Source organism: Prionailurus viverrinus, chromosome D2 (genome assembly GCF_022837055.1).
Source record: "Prionailurus viverrinus isolate Anna chromosome D2, UM_Priviv_1.0, whole genome shotgun sequence".
NCBI classification, from domain to species: Eukaryota; Metazoa; Chordata; class Mammalia; order Carnivora; family Felidae; genus Prionailurus; species Prionailurus viverrinus.
The window spans coordinates 87,517,062-87,542,897 of NC_062571.1; the positions used below are offsets into that span (position 1 = coordinate 87,517,062).

A 25,836-nucleotide genomic window follows, 5' to 3' on the forward strand; every position below is an offset into this window, starting at 1 on the left:
CTCCTGCCTCCCCTTCCCTGTCGGGGGCTTAGCCCCTCGAGGAGCACCTAGAGGAGGTGTTCTGGCCTGGGCGCAAGCCAGGGGGACCCACGGAAACAGGCAGCCTCGGAGGGGTCCCACCGCCCGTATACGCTGCATTGTCGGCTTTCGCGGCGAGTCCTTTGACCAGGACCCAAGGCCAGGGAGGGGGGACGGAGGGAGGGGGTAAATGTCCCTTTCGGACGGGAGAGCGCTGCGGCGGCACCACCCAGGGCGGGGGCAAGGGGGACGGGGACAGCATGGAGGAAGCAAGGTGGGGTGAGGACAGCACCGAGCACCCCGTGTTGGGTCTCTGGGAGCCGCCAGACAGAGCACTGCTGTCCCCGTGAGGTGACATTTCCATAGCAACCACGATGCTCTCTGAGCGACAGCAATGTTCTCTAAGAGCTGCTGGATGCTCAGACGTGAGTCTGCGGTGGACGAGCTGCCCCAGGGTCCGGAATCTTCCAGCTCGCCTCGGGCTCTGGCTCCTGGGGGTTTCCAGACCTGCTTTCCTGGGGTCTACGGATCACAGAGCCCAGAGCCCCCCGCAAGCGTCCCCTGAGTGGGTCGTGCCGGCCCCGGCACTCAGCGCCTCTTCTCTGGTCCTGCCCATGCCTGGGAGGTGCCTGCCCCAGCCACGTACCTTTCCAAGTCCTCACAAAGTGCCAGCAGGGCAGGCGAATGGGCACGCAGGACAGCGGCGGGGGCCCGGGGCGGTGAGGATGTGGGTGGGCTTCAGGGGTGCCTCCGTGTTTACAGACACATCGCGTGGTGGCGTCTTAGGACAGCCACGAGGCGACGCCTCACGGGGCAGGCCGCGTCCTGCCTGCGCTTGGCTGAGAGCCAAGGGGAAGGGGCGCGGTTTCTCCGGCCCCTTCCGAAGGTGGCCGCCAGAAACGCTGCCCGGTTGGCGGTGCTGGCTGTCAGCCCTGCACTGGAGCCTGGGGAGCCGCCCAGGGCAGGGCCCAGAGGGAGGCGCTCTCAGACGTCAGGAGGGAGATGGGACACCACGTCTGCAGTCCCAGCGCCACAGGGGTCTCAGAGAGGCCTTTCCGGCCCCAGGCGTGCGCCCCACACGGCGCAAAGACGGGCTCCATCCACCCAAAGCTCAGTGCAGGGGACCCGCACCCAGTGCCGACCCCACGTGGAGCCATCAGTGGCCTCAGTGCTTGGTGGTGGAGGCCACGTGGCTCCCATCCTGCCATTTCCGGCGCCCTGGTGTGGGCAGGTGTGGGGCGGGGCCGCGGGCAGGGGAAGAAGGAACCACAAGAGCACACTCTCAAGAGACAAGCCGACTCGGCCATCGAGGCCAAGAGACTCCCGGGAGAGAGGGCCTCCTGTGACACTCAGAGCAAGTCCCCACGAGCCAGCTGGGTGAGCGGTGCCCGGGGAGAGAGAGAAGGTGAGCCCGAGCAGGCGTAGGCAGAGCGCCGCCCCGCCCCCGGGGTGCCCTGGTGGGTCACAGGTGCAGCCACGCCAGGAGGTGGCCCCCTGCTGCAGGACCCACGGCCGCGCCACATCTGCCAACAGAGGGCGCCCTCCAGGCACAGCACGTGCCTTGCTCCCAGGCCGACCCCGCTGCCCCCTGCCCTCTTCCTGCTGCCCACAAACTCCCAGAGCCCACAGCACGAAAGGGGCACCAAAGACCCTCTGGCTACAGTCACGTGGAGCCGCCACAGGAGACCTGGAAGGAAAGGAGTCCCTCCCCCCTCGCCTCTAACCGGACAGCCCCCACGCCCGGGCTTTCCTCCCAGGCAGTCTCACCAGAGGGTGGCTTGTTTCCCACATCCCTAAGTGTCTTACCTGCCCTTGGGGTTCACTAGGGCCCGTCACGAGCACCTGGCCGCCACCAGACTCTCCACGAGAACGTGGCAGGGACATCCCTCTGGCCACGCACGTGAGCTGCCATGTCACCATCAGCAGCGGCAGCAGCCATCACCTCCACCATCGCCATCACCTTTGTCGTCATCTCCACGAGGACCCCTGGTCCCAAGAAGGAGGGTGCGGGAATCTCCTGTGGCCACTATAACAAATCACCACAGCTTAGGGGCTTGAGAAGCCACAGATTTACCATTTCGGGTCTGGAGGTCACGAGTGTGGAGTGGGTGAGTCCAGGTGTGGGCAGGGGGTTTCTTACAAAGTCTCTGGGGAAGACTCCATTTCCTTGCCCTTTCCACCTTCCAGAGGCACCTGCCTTCCTTGGCTCCCGGCCCCTCTCTGCACCTTCAAGCCGGTAGGTGCCTCTCTCTGATCCCTTGAACTCTCCTGCCCCCCGCTCCCCTGCCAGGACCCTTGCCTGGATCATCCTGGATGACCCTTCCCCCGCTCCCCCCCCCCATCTCCACGTTGGCTGTCTATCAACCTTCATTCCACTGGCAACCTGAATCCCCTTTGCCGTGCACGGTGACACAGTCACGGGTCCAGGGTTTAGGACACTGGGGACCTTTATTTTCCCAGCACGTGGGACCTCCTCCCAGGCAGCCAGGCCTCATGCCTGGAGGTGAGGTGGGCACCCCACGCAGCCCCCGGGGCAATGGGCACCTGCCAGAGGTGGCCGGGCAGCCAGGAACCAGGTGCCCGAAGCACGGGCTCAGGGCCAAACCTGCTCGTCAGGTGAGAACAACCTTCTCGGTGCTATGTGGTAGCCTCCTGCCCAGGGCCACCCCCTCCCTCAGCCCCAAGTCCTGTCACTGCCGGTTGCCCACGATGGAGCCGGGGTGTCTGTAGGCCCTTCCATCCACAGGGGCAGGAGTCCCCTGAGGAACGGGGACTGCACAGAATGGAGAGAAGTCCCAGCTCAGCGGTTTTGGCCCGAGTTGGTTTGGAGCCAGTTCAAACGCTTCAGCAGATGCCCCGTGAGGGACAGTGGAGAACAGCTCCTGCTTGCTTTGTGGTTCATGGAAACCATCACGATCAAGCTTTGCCCAACCGTGGGCTGTCCACGATGCTGTCCACGTCTGCCTAGCAGCCTCAGGAAGCAGGACGCAGGGTGACGGCAGTCGGCATGCCCCTATTGCAGGACCCAAGTGGGGAGGGGTCTGTCCTGGGCCTGACCCAGCCTCGCTGGGGAGGGCGGAGCAAGCGCCCTCATCCCCCGCTACCCTCTCCCTCCCGACCTGGGGGGCAGCCGCAGCCAGGTGGCCATCAGGTGACTGTCACACTGTCTATACGGGCTTCCCTTTCTGCAGGGTCAGTGACGGACGCTCCTGTCTTCTGTCTTACTCTTCAGCCTGTGCCTGACCAGAGTTACAGCTGTTAAGTCTCAGAGGGGGTGGGGGTCTGCCTGGGGACAGGGGTTCCGGGGGCCCTCCCAGAGTGCACTCTGCCCTCACCTGCCAGCCCAGCCAGGGCCTTGCCCGTCCCTCTCCCTTCCTGAGACCCTGCGTGTCTCCTCCCAGCCCCACCCCAAGCTCTCCAGCTCAGGCCTCATCTCCTGCCTAGAACCCTCCTAACCTCCCCGTCTCCTTCCCATCAGGCCCCCAGGCCTCTCTCCCCGCCTGCCCAGTGCCCGTCTGTTCCCAGGGCTGTGAACTGCTTCTCGTCCCCAGCACTAATTTGGCCGCTCACGTGGGGGCGCTCAAGAACAGTAGACACACGGCTGAGCAAATGAATGAATGAACCAACAGGCATCATGTGCCTGGGTAGGACCTCCCTGGCTACTGGGCCCTGCCCTGGCATTGTGGATGGGCACTCGGGTCCCAGAGAGGATGGCACCGTGCAGGGGACGGGCTGGGGAGAGGGGTTGCCTTCGGGCAGCTGATGACGTCCAAGGGGAGCATCTCCAGGCTGGCGGTGACCTTTCTGCCGGAGACTTCTCAGAATGGCTGTCTCTTGCTGTAGAAGGGAGCCCGTATGTGTCCCTGCCTCCCTGGTGGGGGTCGTGGGAGCAGAGACCTGGGGTTCTCCCAGGAACGGGAGTCCGCAATGCCCAGAGGCGGAGGGCCGGCCTGCCTCCTCGAGGCGCCCCCGGGCTCCCCTGGGATGAGGTGTGCAGCTGGGGGGCCCAGCCTGCCTGCCCCGTCACCAGATCCCGCTGCTGGCTGCCGCCTGCCTTTGTGGGCACCTCCTCCTCTGACTGTGGGTAAATCAGGTCACCTGCAGCTCTTTGCAGGATCAGGAGGAGCCTCGAAAACCAGGACAGATGGCAGTGCTTCCCAGGGGTGGGGGGGGGAGTGGACTCATTAGTCGTTTCTAAATTAGACAGAGCGATGGGGGACCTCATGGGGTCCTGGGAACCCACGGAGTCACATTCCAGCCCACACAGGGATGCCTGCAGCTTCTTCTGAGGCCCAGCCACCTTGGAAAATGATGGTGGGGGTGCTTGGGGACAGGGCTGATGGGGGAGGCAAGTGGGCCTTCAGCCAAGGAAGATAGGGCTGGGGGGCGGGCCGGGCCGGGGAGGCCGTCCTGGGGGCCCGGCTCCCCGGTGACACGGCCTGCCGCCCTGGAAAGCTTCTCGGGCCAGCGGCGAAGGCCGAGGGAGCCCACACATCCACTCTGCTCTCTTTCCCATCAGGATGGCCATCAGAATCCATGGGCAAAGCCCGGCCCTTCATCTGGAAGGATGTTTACCGGAAGGAAGCCAGCAGGAAGCAGAATGTATCTGCGGGCCTCTCCCAGTCCCCTCCGGGAACCATGGCTCAGGAAGCCTGCTGCTGCTGGGCCGTCCTGGGCCACGGTGTGAAAACAGGGGCAAGATGTCTCTCCTTGATTCCACAGAACAAGCCAGAACACTGCATCCACAATGGTGGGGACCTAGGGGCCCCTACACCTTGGCCTCCAGCTTCCTCAGAACATCTCCGCAGCTGCTAGAAACGTCTGGGAGAGGAGAGCCTGCCTGTGGGAGGCTCTGGGAAAGCGCAGTGGGCTAGTGCAGTGGGGCGGGCATCAGGCTGGTCCAAGGCTGCCCCTGGCATGCCCTGGCAGGGACCCAGGGGGCACAGCAACCCAAACCTCCATTCTAATGCTTGGGGCCCCTCCAAGCCTCCTCTTAACAGGGGAGGGGTGAGTGGGGCTGGGCAGAGCTGCAGCTGGACCAGGCTGGGGTGGCAAAGGGGCCAGGAGGCAGGCTGAGACTAGGGCCAGTGGGGTGCCCGGAGCTCACGTAGACACTTAGACCTCGGGAGGCCAGACCCAGGCAACCGGCACAGGTGGTGGAGGCCTGGGTCTGGGTCCAGGGCCAGGGACAAGGTCCAGGATGTGGAAGCAGAGAGCGGGTTGTGTGTTCTGGGCTTTGGGATTGTGATGTCATGTCACCCGGCATCAGCTTGAGCACCAGGGAACGGGATAGTCCCCTGAGAACCGCCTCCCCCAATCTTGGGGACAGGGCTGATGGGGAGGCAGGTGGGCCTTCAGCCAAGGAAGATAGGGCTAGGGGGCGGGCCGGGCCGGGGAGGCCGTCCTGGGGGCCGGAGGACAAAGCCTCGGGTCCAGGCCCCAGCTCTTCGTTCACAGTCTTGGCAGAGGCCTCGTCCCTTGGGCCTCAGCGTCCTTGCCTGTAAACGGGACCCAAGAAGGACCCTTTCGGCCCCGTGCGCCACGAGGTCGATGTGGCAGCCAACAATGCTCGGGGGCCCGCGCAAAGACCCGGGGGACATCTGTGCTCTGGATGCCCTTCCCTGTACCCCCAACTGAGGCCAGGTTCCCAACCCCCTTATTTGTCTCCTCTGGGCCTCTCCCGTCCGATGGCCTCTGTGCTCCCTGAGGGCAGGGTTGTCCTTGGCTCCCAGCACGGCCCGGACACAAGGCAGGTGGTCAGTGCGAAGCTATGGAGATGACCGGCGGTCAGGGGGTCGGCTGCGGGCCTGGCAGGAAACGGGCCCTATCCACATCCGCACACCCAGCCATGTCCCTGAGAAGCCAGCAGGGGCATGGGGCTGGGGCTGGGGAAGGGGCACTGGGTCCCCATAGAAGGTCACCAGCTTGCACCAAATCTCTAGGGACATCTATTGTGTCCATATCCCAGACGGGGCACTGAGGCCAAGGTCACCCCGCCTTAAACAGCAGTGCTGGATTCAAACCCGGTCTGGGGCCTTGACCTGAGGCTGCCTGAGCCCCCGTAGCTGAGCTCCTGCCCCCCGCAGGCCCTCCTGGCCGGCCCGATGGCTCCCGAGGCCAGCATCCCCGGTGCGCCTGTCCACCCCCGGCAGCCTCACCAGGAGCCCTGCCCACACTCCCTGGAAGGGCCGCCTGTCTCGCTGTGCCAGAGCCTCATGTTTTCTGGCTGCGGCGAAACCAGCTTGTGTCCAAGCCTGGCCGCGGCGTCCAGAGGGGGCCAGGCCAAGCCTGAGGGAAGGCCTTCTTCTCCAGCATTCCAGGGATCCTGTGTGCTGTCCGTTCTGCCCGTGGGTGTGCAGGCCCAGCCGCCGGGCAGACACGGCTCTTGGCGAAGGCCGACCCCTGGGCGGGGTGCCAGGGCCAGGCTGAGGTGAAGGCAAACTGAGGCCCCGAGGGGGTCATCTGCCCTGGTGGTCCCGCTGGACCCCGGGTCTCTGCTTTGGACAAGGTCACTCTTGTCCCGGGGCCTGGAATTCATGGGGACGCCTCCTCCAGGCAGCAGAGGGGCCGGCATGCCGGGGGTGTCCCCACCGGGACCTGCCAGGGCCCCGGGCCTCCCAGGGGCAGGACGGCGGCACTTCTTCCCCCCAGAGCAGTGCCCGGCCGCCCGAAGCTGGGCCAGCTCCTAACAAGCCCATCTGGTTTTCTTCTCTGGCTGGACTCCACAGAGTCAGGCCTGTCCCGACCCAACCCGGAAGCTTCCAGGCCGCCCTGCAGGCCAAGCCGGGCCCCACCCACCGGCCCCCGGAGCGGGGAGGAGCTGAGCCGCTGGCTAGGAGCACCAGGCACCGTCCTGACCGTGACGTGGTGCCAGGCCGGCCCAGGAGCACGCGGGCAGTGGCCCCGGCAGACATGCCCACAAGAGCCGCCCACAGGCGTCGCTGGGTCAGGGGCCACCAGCCAGGTCGGGGGTCATGGTCTGCTGGGCTGCCTCGCTGCCGGGCCTGCCCCGACGTGGAGCTGCCTGACTTGGGCGCTCAGCAGCCCCTGCCTGGGGCCCGGGTCTCCAAGTCCCTCCTGGGCTCCATGCAGGGCTGTGACCAAGGCCCGGGGAGGATTGGGGTGCCCCCACCCCCGCCGCTGTGTAATTCAAAATAAGAACAGCGCTAAGCCGTAAAGTACACGGAAGGAGGCCAAGGTGCTGCTCTTTCCCGCAGAGACCACTTGGATGCCTTTTTGGAAATAACAAATACCAAATCCTTTCTAAAAATGTCACTGGTGGCCTGGCCCAGTGACGGGCCACCCCCAAAGCCTGCCCTTCACCTACTCCTTCCTGGCTGCCAGCTGCCTCAGTCCCGCCCAGAAGAGAGGCCAGTGCCGTGAGCTGAGTGTAAGCAGAGGCAGCAGGCGCTTCTAGGGTCGGAGGGGCTGGGGGCTCAGCCTGCTTCCGGGACAGGATCTGCCTCGGGCGGGCGGGCGGGCGGGCGGTAGAGAGTCCTGGAAGGCCCCGCCCCATCCTGGCTCGGGATCCGGGAGGAAGCCGCCTTCCGTGGGCCCTGCTGGGGCTCATCCCTCCCCGAGCCGGGCCCCAGCTACCTGCCCACACTGCACCGGGACAGCCGAGTGTCCGGTCCACTTGGAGGTGCCCCCCGGGAAAGAGGGCCCCCCTCCCGGCCGGGAGGGCCAGCAGGGGCAGTGCTCGATTTGCGGTCAGCCTGTAGGTCGAGGCCACAAGTCCCCCTACCAGCTCCGCCCAGGGGTGGATGCAGGGCCCACTGTGAGCCCCGTGTGGTGGGTTGGTCCCTGGTCCTCGGAGCGCACCCACACGGGTAGGGCCGGGCCCTGGGCGGTCCTTCTTGTTGTACTTGGGGACACTGAGGCCAGGAGAGGTCAGCCCTGCCCGAGGACACATGGCTGCTGTGAAAGGCCGGGATGTGGGAGGGATGAGCCACCGCTGGCCAGGTTCCTGTGGCATCTACAGCTGAGGTGGGGGCCACCTGCAGGCAGGGGCAGGGCAGAGCACACAGCAGGTGACACCCTGGAGATCCAGGCCATGGGCGGTCACCACGGCACCCAGCCCCGACCACTTTCTAGTGAAGGAAGGTTCTGGAAGAAGGAGGGTTGGCCCGGAGGGCAGGAGGGTCTGCAGGCTAGCTGCTTCTCAGCTTTGCACCCAGATGTGTTCTGCAGGAGGTAGGCTTTCAGTGTCCCCCCACACCGAGCACCCCGCCAGCCAGAGTTTGGAGGAGCTTGGGGACAACTGCGGAGGGAGAGACCCCTGGCCTTGGTCCCTCCCCTCAGATCCGCTCGCGTCACCGTCACCGTGGCCCAGATTCCGCTGCTGGAAATACACTCGCAATTAAATCGAAAAGCCCAGAGAGGAAGGGGAGGTTACACAACACCTCATTCCCGGCGGCTCCCAGCGGCCCGGTGGACACACCTGCCTTGCCGTGGCTGTCCCTGGCCCGGTCCCAGCCCCCCGGGTCCCAAGTCTCGGGCGGTGACGGGGCCCGGCCCGCTCCGCCCTGGGAGGGTGACCTGGGGCAGCCGGCAGGCCCCTTGTCTTCACATGGGGTCATCGCCCCTTCTGGGGCTGGGTAAACAGAGGTGTGCGGGCACAGGTGATGTGACAGTGGCCCGCTCTGGCTTCCCGGTGACTCAGGCCGAGGGAGGGAGCCAGGAGCTCCATCTGACAAGAGCGGCTCCGGCCAGAGGGGCGGCCTGGCCGAGGGTTGGATTCCCAGGTTCCCACGGCGGCAGCAGCACCAGCCCTGGGGAGTCTCCCTGGGCCCGCTGGCCCTCACGCTGCCCTGCGCGGCGTCTCCTCCTGACCCCTGGACGAGGGCTGGGCGCGTCCGGGGCAGGCAAGGCTGTGCCCGGGCAGCGTCACAGCCCGGAAGCTCTGGCAGAGCTGGGCACTGGCCCTGCGCTCTGGGCACCTGGACACTTCTGGACCAGCGGGTGTTTATGGCCCCTTGGCCAGGAGGAGCCCGGCCAGGTCCCGTTCTGTGGCTCAGGCCCCGCGTCAGGTCCCCTCCCTGCCCCACACAGGGGCCCCTCGGCCGCCGCTCTGGCTGGGTGTCTGCTGCATGACAACTCAGTGGGCACTTTCTCTTACCAGCGTGTGCTGCCTACCTCAACAATACCTGTGTCACTGCTGTAGAACAGCTCTAAAACAGAAGGAAGCCAGAGTCACCCACACGTCCAGAGCCAGAGGGAACCGGGGTGGCCTTGTAGCCGCATCCTGTCGTCCTGGCCCCAGGTTCGTTCATGCCCCGCCCCGGGGTCATACAGAGTCCCCGTCCCCTCGATGCTCACACCCTGAGGAGGAGTCCTGAGGCAAAACAGGACCCCTGCAGCTGCAGATACGGTGGAGAGGGCAGTTGGGGGAGGCGGGCTGGGTCAGGGACTTCCCACCCAGGGCAGGAGAGGGGGATGGGGAGGGCGTCTACGCAGGGTGTGAGCCCCGCCTCCTGCTTCCTGGGGTTCCCTTTCAGCCCCCCCCCTCCCCCTGCCCGTGGGCTGCACGCTTTGTCTCCAGGGGAAACTATCTATTTGTTAGGAAAACATGTTAATGGGCCTTTCAGGTCTGAAGGGAAAATCCCAGGGTGCAGGTGGGGCCAAGAATCAAAACCAGGTCTGAGGGGCGCCCCCTGGAAGGAGATGGCTCACCTGGGGCAGGGACGGGGGTGCAGCTGGGTGCCGGGTAAATCCCACCTGCCTTTCGTTTCATCTCTGATGTCTAGGGGCACCTGGCTCACGGAGACATGGGATTTATTTTATTGAAAGGGTTGCGTCCTAGTCCCCCACTCTCCATTTTTTTTACATCAGTTTTGGAGATCTCCCTCTGTTGCCAATGTGTTTTCCTGCTTGTCACTTGGCTTTTAAGTTATTGAAGACACTTACATATACGTAGATGTGGAAACGGCACGCACTGAAAGCCAGTCGTATTTTCCTTCTTCGGGTGTGTGCCTAGAAAGTTCTTATCAAATTCCATTCGGCGCAATACTTACATATGCCTCTTGTATTTACAGCGTGATTTTCCCCTCTTCTTTTCATGCTACTCTAATCCATCTGGAATTAATTTATATGGAAGCTTGGCCAGGGATTTCACTTTATTTTCTTCTCCAAATAATTAACCAATTATCCCCGCGGTGCTGGTCGAACGCTCAGAATGCACAGCCAGTGCTCTCCCGGCCTGGTACTAGGGTTACTCCTCTGCGGGCAGGGTTCAAAGCAAACCCCAGGAGGCCTGCTGCTGCGACCCCTCTGGGCCCGAGGGACCCCGCGGGGAGCTGTCTGCAGGGAGACACAGCCTGCCCCAGTACTGGCGGGCAGGCTCAGAACTCAGCTCCCCAGCCTCCTTCTCCTCCCAACTGTCTGACCTGCCCTTCTGCCCTGGCAAACGCGCCCTGGAGAGCTCGGGGCCCGCGGCCCCGAGACCTGGGCGGCACGGGCCTGTGACGGGATGACGTGAAACTCCTAGTCATTCACCAGATGGGAGCCAGGAAAGGAGAGGCTGGGGAGTCAGCCTGCACCGGAAAGGCCATCAGGCCTCTCACAGCCTCGGGGGGGCTCGGCCTGCAGGCCGCGAGGGGGGGCTCACACCGTGGTCAGCCCACCCGGCTTCAGCCCGGTCGGGCCTGACGCCTAGAAGACAGGATGGGCGGAACAGAGTCTTACCTGGGCCTCGCCGGCTCTGTCGTGCGCGGTGTTAAGCATATAGCAAACGCTAACCGAACATGGGAAGAGGCAAGAAAACATGGCCCATAATTAAGAGGGAAACCAGACCATGGAGTAGACCCAGAGATGATCTGGGTGTTAGAGTTAGCAGGCAAGGACTCCCAAATAACTATCATGAATAGATTATAGAAAATTGAAGGAAAGATGGAAAGTTTCACCAGAGAATTGAAATATTTGTTAAAAAACCATGAACTAAATTAGAAAAAGATCAAATGGATATTTTGCAGCCGTATGTTCAATGTCAGAAACTAGTAACTCTATCAACACCCTTCGCAGAATACAGGATCGAGGAACCAGAAGCCAGGTTCATAGAAAATACCCAAACTGCAGCACAGAGAGAAAAGACAGATAAGGAAAGAACAGAGAAACATATGTGAGGCATGTGGAGCTTGCTCAAAAGTTCTTTTTTTTGTTTTTAAAGTTTATTTATTTTGAGAGGGAGAGACACAGTGTGTGAGTGGGGGAGGGGCAGAGAGACAGAGACAGGGGGACGGAGAGAATCTCAAGCAGGCACCTCACCGCCGACGCAGAGCCCAACGCTGGGCTCAAACTCGTGAACCGTGACGACCTGAGCCAAAATCAAGAGCCAGATGCTTGGCCGACTGAGCCACCCAGGCGCCCAGAACATGCTCAAGTTCTAATGCGCTAATAATTACAGTTTAAGAAAGAGAGGAGAGAAAATGGGGCAGAAGCAATGTGCAAAAAGATGATGACTAGAATTTCCCAGAACAAATGAAAGACATCAGCCCATGGATTCAAGAAGTTCTGTAAACCTTAGGCAGAAAAATCAAGCTAATGACTAGTAAGGCAATTATTAACTCTGGGAAACTATAAAGTTACATAACAAAGGAAATATAATCAAATTACATTTCCTTCAGATCTGAATGACGTTAACCTGATCTAATAACACAAACAATAATTTTGATTTAATAAAAATTGTGATATAGCCCACAAAAACTGAGAAAGGGGAGAGAGGTCCATGGGACTGTATAATGATGGAGGCAATGTAAGAGAGTTTCAAACTTCCAAAGGAAGCCAGTAGATAATATCTAAAACTGAAAAATCAAGCAATGATGGGAGAAGTATGTTACTTAGAATTGTATGAAGTATGGAGAATTTTTTAAAAAGAGCTGAAAGTTGTGGCTTCTGGGAAGCAGGAAATTGCTACAAGTTAAGAGGAATTAAGGGACTAGAGCATTATGTTATAAACCTTGGCAAATAATTCTGACTCTTAAAATTAAGCGTGTGTTTACTTTGATTAAAATTAAGGTTGGGGCACCCAGGTGGCTCAGTCGGTTGGGCATCCAACTTTAGCTCAGGTCACAATCTCAGGGTTCATGGGTTCAAGCCCCGTGCCGGGCTCTGTGCCGACAGCTCAGAGCCTGGAGCCTCCTTCGGATTCTGTGTCTCCTTCTCTCTCTGCCCCTGCCCCGCTCATCATGCCCTGTCTGTCTTTGTCTCTCAACAATAAATAAACATTAATTTTTTAAAAATTAAGATTAATGGAGGGGTGCCTGGGTGGCTCAGTTGGTTAAGCATCTAACTCTTGATTTCAACTCCTGTCATGATCCCAGGGTCATGAGATGGAACCCTGTGTTGGGCTCTGAGCTGAGTGTGGAGCCTGCTTGGGATTCTCTCTCTCTCTCTCTCTCTCTCTCTCTCTGCCCCTCCCCCACTGTTGCTCTCTTTCTCTCTACAAAAAAAATAATTAAGGTTAATGGATATTAAGTATTATCAAATGCCTTTTGTGGTATTTATTAATGAGTTATATTTCTCATTTAACCTGTAGATATGATTAAATTATTGATACAGCTTAGATTTTATAATTTTAGCTTATCCTTGTCTTCGAGGGATAAATCCAATGTACTCAATGTATTGTTAATTAAGACTGGCTGAATTTAACTTGCTATAAATTTATTTGGAATTCTTAGGTCTGAATTCATAACTGAGACTGTTCCATAAATCTTCTTTTAATGCTGTCTTTGCCAAGTTTTAGTGTCAGGGTTAAACTAGATTCATAAAGTTAAGTGGGAGGATTTTCATATATTTTCTTAAGTAGGCTCAACGCCCAACGTGGGGCTCGAACTCATGACCCTGAGATCAAGAGTCACACGCTCCACCGACTGAGCCAGCCAGGTGTCCCAGAGAACATGTTCATATTTTTTTAAATCAATTATCAATTTATATGACATTGGAAATATCTGTTGCTTAAAATTTTGAAATATCCATAAATACCCTGAAATTGTATGGATCTGACACCACTTCTCGTGCAACGCTTCGAATTCATTCCGGGGTTATTCACCTATTGGGCTTCTTAATTTTCCTCTTGAGACAATTTTGGAAAAGCCCATTTTCTCAGAAAATCACCCCTTTCTTTTAGATGTACAGATTTATTTTAATAGTGTTATATGTTATTTCACTTATAGTTTTTATGCTGTGGGATTTTAAAAAATTTTTAATGTTTATTATTTTGAGAGAGAGAGAGAGGGAGACAGACAGAGCACAAGCAGGGGGAGGGTCAGAGAGAGAGGGAGACACAGATTCCGAAACAGGCTCCAGGCTCCGAGCTGTCATCACAGAGCCCGACGCGGGGCTTGAACCCACGAACCCTGAGATCATGACCCGATCCGAAGTCGGACGCCTAACCCACTGAGCCACCCGGGCGCCCGTATGCTATGTGATTTTTGAAGAATTGTTTTTGACGTTTAGTTCTGACCTGTAACCAAATGCAATTTTTTAGACTCATTTCTACATGTAATTGATCTCAAAACTCACTAAAAGCTTTTTCCACTTTCCAGATGTCGCTCATCACAGTGTCCCTGGTTGGGATCCTCTCAGTGCGTGTTCCTCACGGCTTCTAGAGCAGATCGCTTTCCTCTGGTTGACTTCCGGTTCCTCCGTGACCTTTCCTGTGTTTGCTTTCTGCCGAGCGATCTTTCATTTCCGACACTCAGGCAGAAGTTCCACTGAAGGCCTCTGATTGGTCCTCTCGTTTCTTCAGTGCCTTTAGTCTTGATTTTTAACGAAAGCCCGAAGCAGATACTTCAAAATACATACTTCTCCATTTGGAAATTTTTGTAAAATATACTTCTTATCCTCAACTTGCTTGTTATCTTCTCTACTTTTAGAATGAAGGATTTGGGGCACCTGGGTGGCTCAGTCGGTTGAGCATCTGACTTCGGCTCGGGTCATGGTCTCGCAGTTCGCGGGTTCGAGCCCCGCGTCGGGCTCTGTGCTGACAGCTGGGAGCCTGGAACCTGCTTCAGGCTCTGTGTCTCCCTGTCTCCCCACCTCCCCCGCTCGCACTCTGTCTCTGTCTCTCTGTCTCTCTCTCTCTCAAAAATAAATAAAAACATTTAAAAAAAAAAAGAAGGAAGGATTTATTTTTACAGGTTGCAAGTGGGTTCTATTTTGGGTCTGTGCATGTGCATATGCGTATATGTGTACTCACACGGGAATGGGTTGTGCATGCATGTGTGCACGTGGGTGTGAACGTGTGTGTGTGTGTGTGTGCGTGCACGTGTGCGCAGGTGTGTTTGCTGCCTGTCGTCCTGGAGTGGTAGGAGGCCTCGCGGCCCTGGGGAGGGCAGACATCTGTGAGCAGAAGCTTCTCGACCTCCCTGACGCCCGTCTGCCTCCTGACACAAATGAAGGTGCCGGGGCCCCGGCCGCCCCTGATGGGTGCCCGCCCTCATCCCCCTTGAGGACCCAGTACTGGTCTCTCCCTCGCAGGGGGTGACTGGGTGCCGCGGCTCCGGGGTGACCTGGCTCTGGCTGTCATGAGGCCCCTGTCGCAGCCCCGGGGGCTGGGCGTGAACCGCCACGCTTCGTGTCTGTCTCCAGCTGCGCGTGTGCCGGGCAGCAGAGGCCCAGAGCGGACACGGACCAGGCGGAGCTCCTCGGGCTCACCCTCAGGTCTGTCTGGGACACGGGGACACGGGGACCCCCCGCTCGGCCGTCTGCCGGCCGGTGGGCTGACCTTCTGGGGGGAGCTTCGCTCTGTGCTCTCCAGGCTCCCGGGAGCTCCCGCTGACGATCCCTAAGCCATTACCAGCTGCGAGCCGGGGCGCTCCCGTGTCTGGCGGCCCATGGCATTTGGTAGCTCGGTATTAATCAGCAGCGACCTTTGCGTCTGTCAGCCACCCGGCTCGCCAGCCTGCTCCGAACGCCGGGGCCTTGACATTCGTCAGTGCGGCCTGTGGGTCCTCATCGACCGGGGCGGTGGGGGGGGGGGGGGCTTGGGGGCTGCTGTTGGAGCCCCGCCATCACCCAGACAGGCCCCGCAGCCCACTCCCACACAGCTCGGGGCCACGGATGGCCCACTGCCCGGGACCTCCCTCCGGCAGACTCCAGCCGCTGGCCACTGCTCGGCCGAAACCCCATAAACCACCTGGAACTGCACCCAGCCTCAGGCAGACGGGCCCAGGCAGGGGGCAGGGGCTCTGAGTCCACAAGGAGGCATAGCCGAGCCCGTGGTGGCCCCGGGGGGCGTCCTGAGGGCGTTACCGGGGGGGGGGGGGGGTGGGCACTTGAACCCAGGCCGTGTGGTCCAAGCCCACGCCCGCCACCTCTGGGCCTGTTGCCCCACACGTGCGGGGGCCCCACAGGGTGGTCACAGAGCCCACACTGTGCCTGCACGCCAGTCCTCCAGGGGTCTGTGACGGCTTCCGGGGGCTGTCGGAACAAAGTACCACAAGCAGGGACTTAACGCCCTCCCGGCCCTGATGCAGGGGACCCAGGGGACGGGACTTCCTGCCTCCTCCAGGCCCTGGGCCTGGTCTCCTTCTGCCTTGCGCCCATCTCCGAGAGACCCGATTTCCGGGTCAGGCCACGTTCTGTGGAGGACCCGAATTTGGGCTGACCAGCCTGATGAGGGTGCCGCTCCCAGGGTCCCGGGAAGAGGCCTTGGAACCCTGCCGGCCGGCTCCGGAGGGGCCTCCCAGGCTGGGCCCTAAATGCAGGAGGGGACCCCACCTTGCCGCCGAGCAGAGGCCAGCTCCCCACTCTGTTCCCTCCCGGGGCAGAGGTCCCAGCAGGTGTCTGCCGTCCTGCCTTGGTGCCTGACCAGTCTGAGTGGTTCCTGTCCGCACTTGTGCCCCTCGGCCCCCGGGCGTGGAGGCCGGCCTTGTCCAATCTTACATAGGCACCCGCTCCTGAGTCCCGGGCCCCCGGGAGCCGCCACCCCTCGTGAGACATGGAATTTGGGTCACAGGTGGACGCACGGAAACGTCCACTCACAGGGGCTCCCCGACACACAATGTGCCGACTGTGGCCACTGGATGCGGGCCACCAACAGTGGGGATGGGACGGCCATCCTTCTCCTCATCCACCCGTACGTCTACTCCCCCCTTACTCGTCCGTCCGTCCATCCATCCACTCACTCACGAATGAGACCAGACAGCTTTGTGCCCTGGACACAGTTCCACAGGACTTCACTTTTTTCCTCCGTGAACCTGAGACCCCAAGCTCCACATTCCAGTCTCCCCACATTATTGACTTGCCTTTTGAACCCTTCGTCGGCTAGTGAAGAGGGAGAGTGTGACCCTGTGAGGGGGACAGATGTATCGGAGACCCCCCGAATGCTTTCCTGAGTCTCATCGTGACCTGTACTTGTGCCGGAGGGGTCCCCTAGGCTCACATGTGCGTCCGAGCCACGTGGCTGGAGCCTCAACGAGACCGATGGACAAAGAGGGGCTCCTCGGGGTGGGTCCATTCCGAGCCTCCTCTGCCCCACGGAGTCTGCCTGGGCCGCCTGGTCCCTGGGGTCACTGAGCGTCTTCTCATGCTGCACAGAGGCACTGACGGAGAACTCTGTGCTGTAATGTCACACGTCTGAGGAAAGTCCTCCTTGGAGTCAACCTGCAAGCCCAGAAGGTTCTGGAAGCCCCATTTGGAGCACAGCGAGGAATTGTCCCCAGATGCTTTAGGAAACAGCTTTGTCTACAAGGGAGGGGTGTGGGGCCAGAGACCGGCCCGGCCTCTGGGGCGGACGGCCAGGCGCCCGGACACGGCAGGCAGACGTTCCCACACCTGACCTGCACCCTCACGGCACGGAGCCTGAGGATGCCACCCCCCAGACCCCACGAGCAGCGATGAGGGGCAGCCTGGCCCCCGCATGCCTCCAGGGGCCCCTGAGGATAAGGACCCTGGCCTGTTGGCTGTGGAATCCCGGGGCCTGGCCCGGGTCAACGCCCAAGCCCCGCACCGCCTGACCCGTGTCTGTCCCCCCTCCCCGTCCCTCCACTGGCCCAGTGCTGGAGAGCAAACTCAGACACGGGAGCTGCCGAGCTGGCATGTTCGGGGCCCGGACCTCGTGAGCACACCCCGCGTGCTAGGCAGTGAGCCCACCCTGCTGGCCGCGAGGAGGCAGGGAAGCAAGGTGTGACAGCGAGGGCAGGAGGCCCACTCAGCCTCCCCTGGAAACCACTCCTCAGGCAAAAAGCGAAGCAAGATAAGCCGCTAGACCGCCGGGCAGCCGTGGGGCCCCAGGGCCTTGTGAGCACAGGGCTTCACCCCACGAGTAAGGGTCCCCAGTCACCCGCTGCATGACCCCGAGGCTGCACAGGAAGGCTCACTACCCAGCCCAAGGGGGAAGCCGGCTCCTGCCGGTGCGGTGGGGGCAGGGGCAGAGCCTCTGGGGATGGGGTGGGAGTCGCCTCCCGCACAATTGCGCTGACGGGAGGCACAGCCGTCCCGAGCGAGCATAGGTGCAGGGAACAAGGAGAAACCCCCCATGAGGGACCCCGAGAGAGGGGCAAGGCCGAAGACGAGTCTGGATCAGACCAGAGCTGAGACAGCGCCCGGCCCCGGGCCACCCACGGGGAGCTGTCCTCCGTCGAGAGCGCTGTGCCGCGGCCGCCCAGCGGCTGAAAGTCGAGTCCGTGATTTTGTAGCTGTATTGACAAAAGGGAGGGAACATCCGTCCTGCTCTCTGGCCACCGAGGCACTCTGAGGGACGTTCCCGTTCTGTTTTTAATGTTTATTTATTTCTTTTGAGAGCTGGGGAGGGGCAGAGAGAGGGAGAGAACCCAAGCAGGCTCCGCACTGGCAGCGCAGAGCCTGAGGAGGGGCTTGATCTCACGAACCTCGAGATCGTGACCTGAGCCGAAATGAAGAGTCAGACCCTCGGCCCACTGAGCCCCCCGGGCGCCCCTTTCCTGTTAGTCTCGAACGTACACGTCAGGCTTATGAAAAATAATGCACATCAGGACACGAAAGAAACCAACCAATGTCGGCGAGTTGATACCATACAAACTATGTTTTCTGTCCTTAATGCAATTAGTGGAAAGTCAAAACAAGATCTAAAAATTAATCTGAGTAATTTAAAACAATAAAAAGAATCCTTTACAATCTCAATTTACCTGGGAAGTAAAATGTGAACTTGCGAAGGATGCATGGGTCACAGAATAGTGTCTAATGGGAACCGGAGCCACTGGGACTGGACTGCAGTGAGCACCCTGCCGTCGAGTCTGCAGCGGGTGGAACAGCATGCACGCAGGGCCCTGCAAAGTGGTGCTCAGAGGACGCCGTGCTGCCTTACAAGGGGAAAAGAATGAAGTTTAAGGACGCAGGTGTCCCACTTAGAAAGAGAGTGAGAGGCTCAAACCAATAAAAATAAGAGAAAATTGAGCGAGGCCAAGGACACGGCGCAAGAGGGTTGGGCCGGGGGCACGCTGTGCACCCCAGCCTGTGTGAGGGTGGGAGCAGCACAGGGCTCCTGGTCCAAACAGGCTTCTTCCTGAAGGAAGCCACAAAGCCAGGCGGTGACACCTGTCAGCCGTCACCCCGCCCCCCCCCAGGCCCCGAGGTAGGGGGCACACCAGGGTCACATGAGGGACTGGACAAGGGCCCCCCTGCAGGATGGGGGTGGAAAACCAGGAGCTGCCCGACCCCAGGCCTTGGTCCCCCTGAGCGAGGGGCAGGCCTCGCCGCCCCCGATCGCCTGTGTCTGCCTGGCTAAGCGGGGGGCTGGCGTGCAGGGCGGGGGTCTCTCCACGGGAGTCTCTGGGCTCTGCCCTCCACCTTCGGGCTCCCGGGCCCCTGACGTCGGCCTCCAAGAAGGGCAGAAGCTGCAGTCCCGGATGTGCCCCAAGACCTGCTCCACCCGCTAATCTCCCCCCCACTTCCTCTCCGTCCCCCCTTCCCCCACCCCCATCTGTCTGTCCATCTGTCTGCAGAACCCTCGTCAGGGGGGAGCGGGACTTGGAGCCCGGAGGGTCCGAGGGTTCCCGGGTCGGCTCCTGCGGGTCCGGGGCACCAGCGGAAGCTTCTCTGTGCCCAGCCCCCGCTAGCCAGGCCCGTGGAGGTTTGGGAATCCACGGAAGCCCCTTCCCTCCCCCCTCGCCAGCTCCCAGCTCCAGGCTGGCTTCAGCGGGGCGGGTCCACTGCTCAGGCCCTGCCCTTTGGACACAGGTGCGTGATCCACTGGGGGTTCTGGGGCTCTTGTTGGGGACGCAGGGCAGAAGCCCCTCACTCCTTGGCCATGGACGTGGCAGCTGCAGCCGCCATCTCCCCGGCCGAGGGAGAAGCCAGCCCTGCAGCCCGCCAGGAGAGGTGGGGGAAGGGCTGAGGGCTGGGTCCCCCCCCCACCCCCCCCCAGTGGACAGCACTGGCCGCAGGCGCACCCAGGGGAGGGGACGGAGGGAAGGACCTAAGCAGGCGTGGTGAGCCTTCGGGGCCTCCTACCCCTTCTTCCTTGGTGGGTGTGAGCTACCCAGGGAGGTTGCAGTGAGGACTTGGGTGGGCGCTGGAGGAGCCCCAGGACGGGGTCCCGGGGGGGCCGCAGGTGCCGGTTTTCCCAGGGACTCTTGATGTCCTGACGCGAGCCCTGGCCTGGCCTCGGCCCTGCTGAGTCATGTCCAACGTCGGCTTCCCTCACCCAAGGCCCTTTACTGGGGGTCCCGGTCCAGGGACCCTCTGAGCCCTCGCTGCCTTCCAAGGAAGGTCTTTATGGCCGTTTGACAGCCCACCAGGCGGCACGTCCCTGCCCCGTCTCTCCCCTGATCCTCGGTTTCTCCGCCCTCGGCCCCGCGGTGCCTCCGCCAACAGGCCACCTGGGCGCTGGAGCTCACAGGGGGCTGGTAGGAAGCCTCGGTCCGGCCGTGTGGGGTCCCGGACGAGGGTGGGAGCGCGGGCTGCAGGCCCCCTGGGCCCTTGCCCTGAGCCAGCATCCACCCCCACACGTTCCCGGAGCCCTGCCGTGGGCGTGACCCGGCACCCGGTGCGGGGTCACGGAGCATGTGTCCTGGCCTGCCTCTCCAGGCTCGCTGGCCCCAGGGCTGCTTTCCTCTGTCCCAGGGCCGCGGTGTCCCTGAGGCTCTGAAGGGGCTGGCGGCGCCCCGACGTCTCCGCTCACGCCACAGTGCCCCCCACGCGGGCACCCGCTGTCCTGGCCTCCTGCTAGAGGGCCGCGGTGGCTCCCCACACTCGCAGCCTCACCCCTTGTTTGCGGAGGCTCCTCTCTGTGTGTGCGGCCAACCGGCCCCGGGGGATGCTCCCACCGTGGGGCCGAGCTGTCTCCCCTCGAGATTCCACCCCTGCAGGTGCCCCGGGAGCCACTTCCCCTGCTGGCTTCCGGGTCACTGCGTCCTTAAGTGGGGCCTTCCTCCCACCCGCCTTTACTTGTTTTTGGCTTTTAAGTTGGAATGATTTCTGGGGCGCTGGGCCGCTCGGTTGGCTAAGCCTCCAACTCCTGATTTCGGCTCAGGTTATGATCTCACAGTCCATGGGTTCAAGCCCTGAGTCTGGCTCTGTGCTGACAGTGCGGAGCCTGCTTGAGATTCTCAATCTCTCTCTCTCTCTCTGCCCCTCCCCCACTCATCCTCCCCCCCCCAAAATAAATAAATAAACATTTAAAAATAATAAAAAATACATTTAAATGATTTTTGCTTTTTTATTTTTAAAAAAGATTTTGGCAGGTTTAAAAAAAATGTTTATGTTTGAGAGAGAGAGACAGAGACAGAGCGTGAGCAGGGGAGGGGCAGAGAGAGAGGAAGACACAGAATCCGAAGCAGGCTCCAGGCTCCGAGCTGTCGGCACAGAGCCCGACGCGGGGCTCGAACCCACAAACCGTGAGCCGAAGTCGGACGATCAGCCGACTGAGCCACCCAGGCGCCACCGTGATTTCTGCTTTAAAAGTAATACCACTTACCATAGGAACTTTGGAAAACACACAAAACGGAAGGAGGGAATCTGCCCGCGTCCGAAGCGCCTGCCGGGATTTCAGGCAAATGTGTGCTGCTGCCCAGGGCTGTGGGTTCGCGGACCGCGTGGAATCCACAGATGCAGGTTTCCTTTTGGAGGCGACACACGTACGCGGCCGGGCCCCTGAAAAAGTACAAAGGAGACAAAGCGCCTCCAGAATGGTTTCCCTGGGCTTCCCTCCGGGGCCCCAGCCTTGACATCACCCCTTGTGTGCTGGTGACAGCCAGGTCGCTTCCGGCGGAGACGAGATCGCGAGGACCTGGGTGTCCGCTCATCTCACGGTCACGGCCTCTTTCTCTGAGTCGACAGACCCACGTGCTTCCTCGAGACTTCCCCACGCAGGGCAGGGCGGTGTGCTCACGGTCCTCCGCCAGGAGCACGGACTCTGCCTCGTGCACCTGTGCTTCTGAGCCGCGAGGGCCAGGGCGCCCGCTGCCTCCCCCACGCGGGGTCTCGACCGCCCGGAAGGTTTCGCTGCTGCTGGAACGGACGAGCCGGGCGCCGAGGCTGCGGTGGTCCTAACAGTGGGAGGTGTGCGGGACTCGGCGGAGGACGGGCCGCAGGGGCTCCTCCCCGAGCTGGGGGCGCCCAGGGGCCGCGGAGCCAGGGGGGGGCAGGGGGCTCTTCCAGGGCTGCTTGGTGCTCAGTTCTCATTGGGCCAAAGCAGGTGTTCAAGCGCGCCTGGCCGGGGTTTTGTGCACAGAGTTATTACGAGCGCGACCGTCCTCCACAGGCTACCGCATCGTGACTGCATCATGTCACCCGACTTCGGTGACAACTCGACCCTCTCACCGCGTATGTTGCGTGTCACAGAACCGTGTTTGTGAGTCTGACGTGCCAGGGAGCCGGAGTCGGGCTCCAGCCGTGTGGTCCGTTGTCTCTCGAGTGGACGCAACGCGCAGACGTCCTTTTTCGGCAGGAAGTCTGCACTGGCCGGATTTCTGGTTCCTGTAAACAGTGTGTTGCATTTACTCAGATACTTCCATGTTTTTCCTCGGGTGTCGTTCCCGCCTCCGCCCCACCTCCTCCCGCGAGGCCGCGGCTCCTCGGCTCCCTCCGCACCGACAGCCCTGCCAGCAAAGCCCCCTGTGCCCGCAGTCTGCAGATTCCTGCCCTCCTCCCCGGATCCCAGTCCTGTGGCGCCCTGCAGGGCCCCCCCAACCCCACACCCATCCGTCTGTCTGTCTTGAATGCCCTCCTCCCGTGCGTGGGGCTGTGTCTCCCGCGTCCCGTCGTAAATGTCAAAGAGTTAGCTTCTTTCTTGGAAAGGTCGTCTTTGGAAATGATTGTTCTTCGAAGTCTTCTGATGGATGCTGGTTTCCTTGTTTTGTATTCGTTTTCCGTCATCCCCAGGTCTGTCCTTCTGCAGGGGTCCTTCTCCCCGGGGCCCGCCGGGGAGGGGCAGGTGCTTCCCCCTCCTCGGTGGGGACTGACCTACCGCGCCTCCTTCTTGTTTGGGGCTCGGTAGTCTGTCCCCCGCGGTCACACACCGGTTGCCCAGGGTCTGCTGAGCCAGTGCGCACCTGTCCCAGCCCATCAGCTGCACGGCCTCCAGAGGCCAGGCCGGTTTCGGGAGGGCTCGGCCTCCTTGTCTGCCGGGCGAGTTGATGTTCTTGATGCTGGATGAACCCTGCGTCTCTCCCTATGGGTCGCCTCGCAGAAGCATCCCGACCCCCAGCTGAGGGGCGCCTGTGTCTCTGCAGAGACCGAAGGCTTTGGGCTTCAAGGGGCTTCCCCCCGCCAAGGATTGACCGTTTCCGCACAGGGGCGCAGAGGGGTGATGCCCCGCACGATGTGGCCCCTACTCTCGAAGCCTTTCTATTGTACAATAAAGCTGGGAAGCGGAAACCACACCAAGAAAATACGCGCTTTATTAAGGCAGTGTCAGGTGGACATCCGTAAGGCAGCGTGCAGACCCGAACGGACTTGTTCCGTGACCTCAGAACCCCCTGCCCCCGCCGCCTGTCACAGGACCATGGCCCCCAGGGTCACCGCTGTCCGTCACCACGCTGAAGTCACCACGTGAGTCCTGAGACAGCAAGGTGAGCTTCGCTCAGTTGTCAAGTTCGGCGTGCGTAAGTCTCCTGTAGTTCACGGGTTCTCCCCCTTTGGGCTTCCCTGTGGTCTGCTTGGGGTTGCCGGCGGGACTCACAGGCCGGTGCACGGACGACTGGCTGGCCTGGGTCTGCCTGGGCCCGGCGGCCCCGTCGGATGCGGGCCGGTCCCCTGGGCAGGTCTCGAGGCACGGTGACGGTCCCTCGGGAGACGCATGGCCCTGCTGTCTGAGCAGCCACAGAAGCCCCAGACCACGCGTCCGCAGGGGCCAGGAAACGGTGACAAGCAGGGTCTGTCATCTGCCGACTTGCTAGTCGGCAAGTTTTCATAAAGCATCACCACCCCCCACCTGCACGCGGTGGCCTGGCGGTCAGTTCGTGGACAAACGGGGGGGTAAGTGCTTGATTTGTTCCCCTGATTTCCAGCTTTCAAGATAATGCGTCAGCTCCCAAGATGACCCACCGGCTTCCGCATCGCTGGGCGCTACGTACCCGCTGTAGAGCGAGGTGGCGGGTGGGGCCCATTGGCTGCGGTCCTATTGGAGGTCAGATCGCCCTTCTTGGGTCAGCGGGAGCCTCAGCACGTTCACTCCCGAGTCCTTCCCACACGACACAGGTAATCCTGGTGGCGTCCTCACTCTGGCAGGACCAGACAGCTGAGGCTCATCTTTGTGTTTCCTCTCGTGCACCTGGGTCTCCAAGGTCCCCGGTTCCTCCGTGGCTGGGTTGATCATTGTTTCTAGACTGCTTTGGAGGACAGAGCTCAGAACTGCTTTGTGTTTTTTGTTTGTTTTTTCCCTCTCAAGAATTGAGATTGAGGTTGATTATAAGGAATCATCTCACACGATGAGGCAGGCGGGCAAGTCCCAAGACTTGGGGTGAGTGAGTTGGCAAGCTGAGGCCAGGAGAGCTGATGGCGTCGTCCCCATCTGCTCTCCAGGAGGCTCCAGGAGGCTTGAGACCCAGAGGAGCCAATGCCCAAGCTCAAAGGTGGTCAGGCAAAAACCTTCTCCCTTACTCAGGGGACTATCTGCCTTTTTGTTCTATGCAGGCCTTCAACTGATTAGATGAGGCCCACCACATTAGGGAAGGCAATCTGCTTTATTCAGTCTGCTGGTTTAAATGTTAATCTCATCCAGAAGCATCCTCAGTGACACCTAGAATGATGTTTGACCAAATATCTGGGTGTCCATAGCAGGGTCAAGTTGACATAAATTAACCATCACAGGAAGAGCATTTCCAAGAAAGTCACAGCCAGGCCAAGGGGGAGTTTTCCAGCCCATCCCCCGTCTCATCCGCTGTGCTCATTATTGGTTAAGAATAGTCCAGCCAGACAGTGGCCCCAGAGTCACAGCACGTGGGCCATCAGTCACGCTCCTGGAGCACACGTTCTGAGCCACGAGCTTCCCTGGGCAGCACACCTCCCAGTGGGGTTTCAGGACCGAGTCATATGCCAGCCCCAGATCTGTCAGGGCTTTCTGGGATCCAGCTGAGAGTCCCAAGCCACGTCAGCCACAGAAGAATGTCCTCTCTCAGGTCTATGGGAAGCTCGTTCTTAGAGGACGTGGCTGTCCGTGCGCTGGGGCTCCCGGCCGGGGTGCTGTCCCAGGACCTTCTTCCTCCCCTGTCTTCCCCTTCCCCCCTGAGGGCCCCGCCTCTCCCACCGGGGGGAGCTTTCCCGTGAAGGCAGAGAACCAGAACACAAGCAGCACCCGTTGATGTGGTCCCACATCTCCTGAGCCCCAAGGGAAGCAGGGGTCCTGGGGTCCCATCTCCCAGAGGGTCAGGGGGGCTTGTCGCCTTGGACCGGCACGGGGCAAAAGCACTGGCCAGACCTTGGCGTCCAGGCCCCTGGTGCCACGAGGGGTGCGGGGCCAACCCGTAGGAGCCCTCCCCTGTCTCCAGCCTTTCCCCAAAATAGACAGAAGCCCTTCCTTCCGTTCCAATGTGGCCGCTGCCATAGTTCAGTCCTGAACGGGGCAGAATTTCCGGTGGCTGACAAAGCATGGACTTTGAAGACAGGTCAACCTTGGAGAGGATGTGGCTGCAACTTTAGGCAGATTCTCAACCTCTCTGAGCCCCGGGCTCTCCAGCCGCCCGGAGACTCCCATCAGAAGAGACTCCATCCACAGCCCCGTAGCGCCCAGCGGTGCCACTGGCCACCGGGTTACAGGCTGCGTCTTGCCACGGGCCACGTTACAGCCAGGGCCTCGTGCATACCCAGTGCACCCTGCCGTCGCCCTCTGGGGCACCTCGTGGAGGCAGACGCCTCCCCCGGGAGCTCACCTGTCTCTGCCCTCCTGTGAGATGCGCCCCCACTGGAGATGCTGCAGCTCGGGGTCCCAGCCGGTGTTTGGGGCTGACAGAGGAGTCACAATCGGGCAGGCACGAGGGGCCAGAGCTGCTCAGGGCCACCTGGAGATTGGTCTACCAGAAAGTTCTATGAACCTGCTCCCTGTGTGTGCGTGCACACACACACACACACACACATACACACGGCATGGTCACACGGCCACAGATAAACACACAGCTGTACACAGCTGTTCGAATTTATCCCCCAGCTGGGGCCAAGTTTGCATTTCATCCCAGTGACATGGGCCTGCTTCGCTCAGGGCACAGACACAGGGACATGCACATGGCCACAGGGACACAGAGTCACAGGGACACATGGCCACAGGGACAAACAGTCAAAGAGAAACACGGCCACAGGGACACATGGCCACAAGGAAACATGGCCACAGGGACACACAGTCCCAAAGACACACAGTCACAGGGACACATGGCCACAGGGACACAGAGTCCCAAGGACACACAGCCA

The 25,836-nt window shown here is 60.8% G+C and overlaps 1 protein-coding gene across 1 annotated transcript; it reads left to right on the forward strand.

The window, feature by feature from the left end:
- Window positions 1–1,020: 1,020 nt before the first annotated feature.
- LOC125147634 (uncharacterized) lies at window positions 1,021–11,200 on the forward strand. Its single transcript, XM_047824692.1, has 3 exons — window positions 1,021–1,423; window positions 4,538–4,768; window positions 9,140–11,200. The coding sequence occupies exons 1-3, from the start codon at window positions 1,021–1,023 to the stop codon at window positions 9,190–9,192; spliced, it is 687 nt and encodes a 228-aa protein (XP_047680648.1). The 3' UTR covers window positions 9,193–11,200.
- The last annotated feature ends 14,636 nt before the right edge of the window (window positions 11,201–25,836 follow it).